This window comes from Thermobia domestica, chromosome 15 (assembly GCF_964235325.1).
Source record: "Thermobia domestica chromosome 15, izTheDome1.hap1.1, whole genome shotgun sequence".
Taxonomy (NCBI): Eukaryota; Metazoa; Arthropoda; class Insecta; order Zygentoma; family Lepismatidae; genus Thermobia; species Thermobia domestica.
This window is the reverse complement of record NC_137468.1, coordinates 66,827,620-66,836,893: the sequence shown is the minus strand read 5'-3', so window position 1 is coordinate 66,836,893 and position 9,274 is coordinate 66,827,620. Positions and strand designations below refer to the sequence as shown.

At 35.3% G+C, this 9,274-nt stretch overlaps 1 protein-coding gene across 1 annotated transcript in view; it reads left to right on the top strand.

The window, feature by feature from the left end:
- The first annotated feature begins 550 nt into the window (after positions 1-550).
- LOC145671055 (5-hydroxytryptamine receptor-like) overlaps positions 551-9,274 on the top strand; it is a 69,716-nt gene continuing 60,992 nt past the window's right edge. The window contains exon 1 of the mRNA XM_081739743.1: positions 551-790. Within this exon, the coding sequence (XP_081595869.1) occupies positions 657-790 (134 nt within the window). The 5' untranslated portion in view covers positions 551-656. The remainder of the gene's footprint in view (positions 791-9,274) is intronic.

Below are 9,274 nucleotides of genomic sequence, written 5' to 3'. Positions count from 1 at the left end.
GTTGTATTTTCAGGAATTCAAAAATGGAAATTTTCTCAGCTGCATTACCACTTTTCCCTAATAAAATTAAACAGTTCCTTTTATGGTAATACGATTACATATTTCTTAGTCAAATGAAAATTGAGACGCATATTTCTGCCTCCTGTATAACTCAACAACTTAGATATTTAATGTGGGAATGATTTATTTTGTGTAAACTGTATTCGATGGTAAAAGAATGACTGAAATTCAACATGAGAAATACCATATGTTTTGAAATCTATAACATTTCACAGTTCAGACACCACATGAAAACAACTTCAATCTTTACAGAAATTGTGACTCGCCGAGTCAATTGCGTCAATATAACACCACCACTGCATTAAACTGATATTAGCCCTATTTTATACAATTGATGCAAAAGAGTTAATAAAGCTCTTACCCAATATAATTTTTAGAATTGTATTAATTTAATAACTATTTTTTTAAAATCATGTACCGGTATTGCATTATAGACTACATGTCACTATAACACTAAAATGAGATCTCTTTCTTTTTTTATTGCAGGAAATGTCTTCGTGATAGCGGCCATTTTGTTGGAACGAAACTTGCAAAATGTCGCCAACTATCTGATTCTTTCGCTAGCTGTAGCTGATTTGTTAGTGGCGTGTCTGGTAATGCCTCTCGGGGCTGTGTATGAAGTTAGTAAACAATGGACTATGGGACCAGAACTCTGTGACATGTGGACATCTAGTGACGTCCTGTGCTGTACGGCTTCCATATTGCATCTAGTTGCCATTGCCTTGGACAGGTAAGTTTCGTATTTACATTTCTTTAAATATAAAGAATCAGCAGCGTAACTTGTCATTTCTCTTCATAAAAGAAGCAATAATTTCTGGGTGTCCTAGGAAAACATGAAGTTGAACCATATTAAAATATAAAATTTGAACCCGCCTAGAATTTAAACTATGAATAAATATTTTTATTGTTTCTAGAGGCTCCAGTTGGGGTTTTACTGAAGTAGGATCGAAGATATACTATATTTGAAGAACTTATTTTCAAAAAGGATTATTTTTACAATTGCTACTTTTACAATAGATGAGAAATGAAGATTGGCTTAAAAGTGCTCTTGAAAATATATCGTTTTGATTTTTTTTTTAAATAAAACAATCCCTTAACTCAAATAAGGCAATCGCTTTCCCAACACCCAAATTAATAATAGAGGCGAATGTGGTAGAAATAACCAATTTTACATTGTGAGGTGATTTTGAATTTAACGTCCCGTTCAGCAGCGAGGCTATATGAGACGTGGACCTACTGATTAACGTGGAATCCGAACCACATGAGCTCCCGCCGGGAATCGAACCCGGGTCTCCCACGCCAATTTTACATTGTGGTTTCTACCAAAAACGTTTTCGTTTGTTTATACCTTGTTGCAAAAGAAAGACAGAGCTCATCCTAAAGATTCAGAAATTGTTGAAAAGTTTATTTCGAAAACAAAGTAGAAAATGTTTTCTTTTGCAATAATAAGTTGTTCATTTATGCTTCATTTTACGGAAATATATTTTGTTCAGATGGTGAAACACCTGTAGCATTTTAAATTATTTTAACTTCTTTTGGAAATGGTATGCTGGTATAAGTTTAAGTTGAAGGGATAAATTTGACACATTGAATAAATCCGGAGAGTCCCTAAAATCAATTTTACTGAAATAAGCCCGGGTCACATTTTTATTATTATTATTATTATTTTTACTAAAGGTTATCGTGAACCTAATCGATGCTTCATTTATATACGTTTATGTCCGAAATGAAATGAAATTAAATTTGTGAGTTTTAAGTCCCACGGTTTTGCCGGCTAGGCTAAAGAAGATGGTGATAAGAAATGAGTGAAAATGATGGAATAAAGAAAGTGGGATGAAACAGAAGAACCCCGAGAAAACCCACGCACATTGTGTTTGTCCACCACAAGGTTAACTTGGCTTCAGCGGGAATCGATCCAGGGACTCCACGCACCAGAGGTAAACGCTCTACCACTGATCCACCACAAATCATATCATATAAAGAGTGAATATTTTATCTTGAAGTAGGGTCTCCCTCGAACGACGATGAGTTTAAATGACGGAAGAAGAGGAGCAGTTGTCTCTTCCCTCGCATATTACAGCTGTAAAAAAATTATATTATGTAATACATCATAACTATATATAAAAATATGAACTGACATAAAATAAAAGTATACTTGCGGTTGATGTGAAAAGTTGAAATTTTACATGATTGTAGCTTTCAGGGACTAACCGACAGAAAATTTGCCAAAAGTGAATATATATATATATATAGGCCTATATATAATTTTAGAGAGTCTAAAGGGGAGATGAAGAAATTCCCCCATGTTATTTAAACGGGCCTTTTTGACCTATAATCTCATATTTTTAGGTACTTGCAATTGGAATAAAAACTTGAAATTCGGTATGCTTGTACGTTTTCGTTATTATTTCCTAAGTAAATCAACATATTAAAGCAACGCTGTGCCCAGAAAAGTTGAAAAGAATGTTGATTAAGAAAGGTTTACTTTTTTTTAAACCGTTGAACGAAAAAGAAAATTGAAAATTAAGACACATATGGCAGTGGATATGTCTCATCAAACTGAACGAAGATATGAATGAATATATATCCTCATGTTTGTAATGTTTGAAAAAATTGAGAAATACGACTTCTTAAAAAGAAGCGCACCCAGAAATATTTGCTGAGAGGAGTCCAATACACCTGTGCAATATTTAACCTTTCTTATTCTGCATGAGAAATACTATAAGTAATTATTAATTACTTCCACATATATTTTTCAGAAAAAAATATATAGAACAATATTATTTTTATAAGAAAAAAGGAGTTCAGATGGGACGTAATATTAAATCTTTAGCCTACACCAATCATACCTCTGTTAAACAAGTATATTTCTGTTAAGAAACTTTATATATAATTATGTTAGTTCAGTTACGAATTTTTTTGAGGGGGGTATGGACCCGGTAGTCCTCCCGTGGCTGCGCCCCTGCTGAGAAATGTCCTCGTCATGCTTTTCTCCATAACACTAACTGAACAACTGTGTACTGATTAATTAATGATGAGTTATAATCCAAAACTAAGGTTAACTCTATTAGTTTTTTTTTTAATTATAATAAATACTGTCTGAAAATAAGACACATTCAAAGCAACAAGTATATGACTTCTAGCAGAACAAAAATGAGAATGCTATGCTTGGGGATAAATTTTTATGGATTTTGTTACAAAACCAAGAAATTTTAATTTTTATACCGCTGAAAATAAGTTGTTCTTTACCAACAGACATTGGGAGCTTTATTTGACCGAAACTGATTATGAACTGTATATGTAAATAGAATACCTGCGAAGTAGAAGATTATAAGTGTTGTTGTATATCTTTTTCTAATGAAGATGATGATCATCATCATCATAGGTATTTTGCCATTATTCACAAGCCACTTACCGCACGGTATTCCGCTAACCTCTTTGTCATCACGTACGATTTTTTTTCTGTTTTGAAATCATCCATCAATTGTAGTCTCCTTCGCCCCCTCCTACTCTTACCTACTACTGTATCCTCTAGCACGTTCCTTATGATACAGTTCCTTCTTAGCCAATGTCCCAAACAGTTTATATTTCTCTTCTTAATAATATCGAAAATTCTTTTTTCTCTTCTGTCTCACTATTTATAACACCCTCTCATGCGTTTTCCGCTGGACCCAGCTAATTCTCTCCATTTTTCTCCACACCCTCAAATATTCCAGTGGTTCTCCATCATTTTTTGGTAATGTCCATATTTCTGCCACATACAGCACAATACTCCATACGAAGCATTTTATGAGTATTTTTCGTAATTCTTTGAACAAGGTTCCATAAAATAATAATGATGACATACATAATTCTAACAATGATGTAAACAATACCTCTAATTCTTATTGGAAAGAGTTCAAAATGAATCCAGAGTTAGGGCGATAATTTCAAAATGCGTAGTTCTCCTTCTTCACGTTCCCAGTGAATGATCTTACTATGTTTTGCTGTAATTTCTAGATATATGGATCATAGAGGACTCTGGGCAAAAGTAGTTTATTTTTAACAGTAATATTCCATTTATATGCCTAGTTCTTCGCTATTTTAGAGTGTCTTTTTAATGATTTGTAATTGCATTTGTTATTTGTAACAATGTAATTTCAGTGTCTAGTTTGTTTTGCATTAATCGTGGGTTAATTCAAGTTTTTGCCATAAAAATTACTCTTGTTGCATTCTACTTTAAAAATTCTCCTAAACGGCATTAGGTTTGTGTACTACTGTCGCCAGAATCGGTGCAATTTTACCAAATTCAGCACTTTTTGTCATTTATCGGCAGAGGCGTCACTTAAGGGGAGCAGGGAGGGGCATTTGCCCCCCAGAGTTTGAGATTTGTATAGATTTTATCAATAGAATAGTAGTAAGTCAGTGAAAAATCCGAAAATTTACTTATTTCAAGGAGTCTTATCCCCCCAAGCTAAATTTGAAATGACGCTACTGTTTATCGGTTCTGTGACACCATGAGGATATTTTCAGTCCATTTTGTGAAAAAGTTGGTACAATTCGACCGAATTCAGCAGAATTTAACAAATACATGTCACATTTTGAAAAGTGTCAGTAAGAATTTTTCTACATTTCACCTTACACGATACTGTGTGTTGGACTCTTAAAAATGCTGTTGAACATTCATTCTGTGACGTTGCACCGCATAACGCTAGGAACTTTGTACTTACTAAGCAATTTTTATAGAGGGAGTTCGGCTACTGTCATATAATTTAAAGTACTCTCTAACTCCCTCTATAAAAGTTGTTGCGGAAGTACCGCAGGATTCTGAAACATGGATATTTTGATAGGGTACATTACATACTAGTTCCCAAGTGAAGTCTTGACGCGACTACGGTAGGTCACATAGTTTTGACACAATGGACCTTTAAACTTCATTTTTTTTTCATATTCTCGGCAGCCTATAACTCCGAAAGGAAACATTTGTGCACTCAGGATGGTCTATACTTTTTGTATTATCTTGGTGTCAGGAATCACCTCCCAAACGTTGTCGGTGTTGTTCTGAAACACCCTGTATAAATGTAAGTGACTATGTTTGTGAGTTAATAACTTTTGCACCGCCAGATCGATCTCAATCATATTTTCAACCTAGATGATTTTCGAGACTGGAAGGATTTTTTTATAATTTCACTTTGATGGTAGAACTTAGGGGCGAGGAGGGTAGGGGCAGGTATATAAAACTAAGTAAAACTTAGACTCTTGAACTACCCAATTGATCACGATTAAATTTTCAACATAGATGAAGTTTGGTTCTGAAATGGCTTTTATTATATCACTTTGACGGCGCAACCTAGGGGAGGGGGAGGGGAAGAAACATTTAAAAATGATCGAAAATACCAATATTACTGTCGAATCTATAGTTTTCGGGGTCACTGAGATGAACAGTGATACTTCCGAATGCTGTTTAAATCCAAATTCAGCCCAGCAACTTGTAGGAGGGGAAGAAACATTTAAAAATGATCGAAAATGTCCGATATTAGTGTCAAATCTATAGTTTTCGGGGTCATTAAGATGAATAGTGACACTTCCAAAGCCGTTTAAATCTGTATTCAGCCACGCAACATAGGGGAGAAAGAAGGTGGATAAATATAAGAATGATCGAAAATGACCGATGATCAGAAAGCACTTCAATAATAGTAAAAAGTGACTGACTAAGGAAAAATGTTACAATTTTTCTCTTAATTTAACCCAGCAAAGCGGGTAATTGATACTAGTAAATTAATAAATGAAGAAGAAAGAATATTGTCATTCTGAACAGACAGTAGTTAACAGAATAAGAAAAACAAAAATTTAAAGATATGTTAACGTTTGATTCAACAGAGAAAGGAACGCAGATATTGTAAAATATTTTACAAGACATTATTGAGTCTTGTACTTTATTGTGTACTTTTTATAATAGTGAATATGTACCGTAAAACGGGGCTACTTAGACAGATGAGCAATTCGTGCTTCCTGTGAGAATTGTTGCATATACTTTCATAAATAAAGGCTCATATGGTGTCCACGGTGCGAATTGCCGGAGGGGATGAGGGATTTCTCCCATTGTATTTCTACTCCCTCTCAATATCCTTCCTGTCCCCCAATATATAATATAAGGACTTCCAGATCCGCCACTGTTTATTCCCCCCAAAAATGAATAATCTAATTCGCACTCTGACGATATAGAGAGTGGATTCAATGTATCCTCTGCAAAAAATGGGTGTATGGGTTTTGTAATGGTGGATCAAAAAATCCTCAACATGCTTGTTACGACTGTGATGTTGACGACTAAGGTTTTTCTTTCGATTGTTACATGTAAAGATAACATACCGATACATACGTAATTATGTTAAAAGTAAAGTAAAGTAAAAAAAATAGAGTAAAAAATAAAGTAGCAATGTAAGGTAAAGCACCGTGTATGTTCAAGTTAAAAGTAAAGATTTAGAAAAACTTGTATAGTGGTGTATAATGCTGTACCACAAGAAAAGAAAGATTTCGTGCTTATCAAGTATACAGCATACCGTACTTTACACATGACCAAAACAGTGTTTTATACACTTTACATAAAATCCATGTCAAAATAACTCCATACGTTGAGTAACTTTGACCTTATGTAGCAAATACATAGAAGTCAAAGTAGCCCCACCCCCGGGGCTACTTTGACCGGTATTTCTTAATTTCTTCCCGCCAAAACTTACTTGTAGAAACTTAGGTTTAGTAGTGGATGTGATAGCCTAGATACCTATTGTTATGATGAGAATATTATCATTCGTTGTTTGCAGAAAGTGTCCCGTGTACACATCTAAACTAGTCCAAAACCTGTCAAAGTAGCCCCGTTTTACGGTACTTTTTATAATAGTTGAGGTTATAATGAAAGGAAAATTGTTATATTTGAATAAACAGAGGAAGGACGTAAATATTGTATAATCTTTCTCAAGATTTTTTTTATTATTTTGCTCGAGATTTCTTCATAGTTTGTTATTGAAATACTTACCAACATATCCTCATTTTATTGTCCTAACAAACCAATATATGTTGATAGTAAAGTTGTTTAGATTAATCGAGCTCCTGGACATTCAGGATTTCATGTCACGCCTTCCCCCCGTTACGAAATCTTTTCTAAACGAACCAATATATATTCCAGTAAAATAGTTTAGAATGATCGAGCCCCTGGTATGATGACCAGAATGTTTCATGTCACGAACCCCCCTTCACGAAATCCTGGCTACGTGCCTGCACTAGCCAACAGTGAAAATGTAACTGAAATGAAATGAATGTTTTTTAACTGTATCGACCACGCTGATAACGAAAACGACAATGAAAAACTCGAATTAGCTCTCGTTTCCAAGTTAAGGGGAGAGTGAAATTAATTATAATTGTTATATTTTATTAGCATTCATTGTCAATCCCTTCCCACATAGACCGCTGATTGAGTTTCCTGTAGGACAATAGCTGTGTATATTTTGTCACAATTTTTAGCCCGGGCTCATTGCAACAAAGGGGGAGGGGAGGAGGAAAGGAGGAGTAGATCGTGTTTCATTTATGTGTAGTTTCAGTTTGTTACAAGCTGTGTTGTGTTCGGGTGCTGGAAGAACGTGTTACGGAAGTGTAGTTAGTGCGTGTAGTCATTTAATTCTTGTGATTCAATATGCCTAGCAAATGTGTAAATAGTGCTGACAATTTTTGTTACATTTGCGGACAGGCTATATTGAAATCGCAAAGGAGGCCAATAACGCCATATATTAGGAAGGCGTACAAACTGTACTTTGGCCGTGAAATCGGGGACCAGGACAAACCATGGGCTCCTCTTGTATGTTGCATATCTTATGTTTCGAGTCTTCATTCGAGGTTGAATCGTAAAAGATCTTCCATGGGCTTTGCTATACCCATGATCTGGCGAGAACCATCAAATCATGTGAACACTTGTTACTTTTGTCTGACAACTACATTAACACATGGTATTTCCAAGAACAAAACGTCTTCCTTGACATATCCGAAAGATAAAGCTTAACTGTTGGCGTCAAGACTACAACAGTGGAACTGCCTTGATAACACGGTAAATGTGACTGCGTTCCGTAACAGCCATATGTCATTCCTTTCATTTTTCAAAAGTGAAAACAACTTGGTATTTTGTAGTGATGTAGAAGGACAAATGGCAGCTATGGGCATTGACTATAAAAGTGATGAGTGGAGGTTGTTCATCAACTTCTCCAAAATAAGTCTCAAGCGTTTCCTACTGCATATAGATAACGTGTTACCATCGATTCCGATTGGGTATGCAACTTACATGAAAGAAACATATGATAACAATTGTTATTGTGATTGAACTATGACAAGTTTAAATGGCAGATTTCCATTGGCAGGATAGCCGCGCCAAAACAATTCATTATCAAAAAGAAAAATAGGCCTAAGCATCAATCACTTGAACCAGGACCTTATAATATTATGCACGAAGTACTTATCGAATCCAACAACATAATTCTCCTTGCTTTTCATATAAAATTGGGCCTAATGAAAAACTTCGTTAAGGCCATGGACAAAACTGGGGAAGCATTTCTGTATTTGTCCGTCTTAGCAAGGCGAAAATAAAAGAGGGGATTTTTGCGGCTGCCCAGATACGCAAACTGTACAAAGATCAGAATTTCAACACCATCCTGACAAACGATGAAAAGTTAGCTTGGGATGCCTTTGTTCAAGTATCAACAAACATTTTAGGAAATAAGAGGGCAGTAAACTATAAGGATCTTGTGGCAAATCTTCTGCACTGCTATGATTGACTGGGTGCAACATGTCCTTAAAATTACGTTTCTTGGATTTGCACTTAGACTTATTTCCTGACAACTAGGGTGTTGCAAGTGATGAGCACTGGAAACGCTTCCACCAGCAAATTTCGGGCATGGAAATGAGATATCAGGGAAAACAGAATGCATTAATGTTAGCCGATTACTGCTGGACACTAATCAGGGAATCACCAGCTGAAAACTACAAACGCCAAACAAAGGGTCAGGGTGTCTACTAAAATCCTAAAATGAAATTTCGTGACTTTTTCGTGACCTTTTCTTTACCAAATTTTTAAAGTTTCTAACATTTTGAAGAACGAATTTGGGTGCGAATTAGGCCGAATTTTCACTCTGCGATAGAAATGTACTTTGCTTGCGATTTGGTAGCGTCTAAACATTTTTGGTGGTGAATTTTG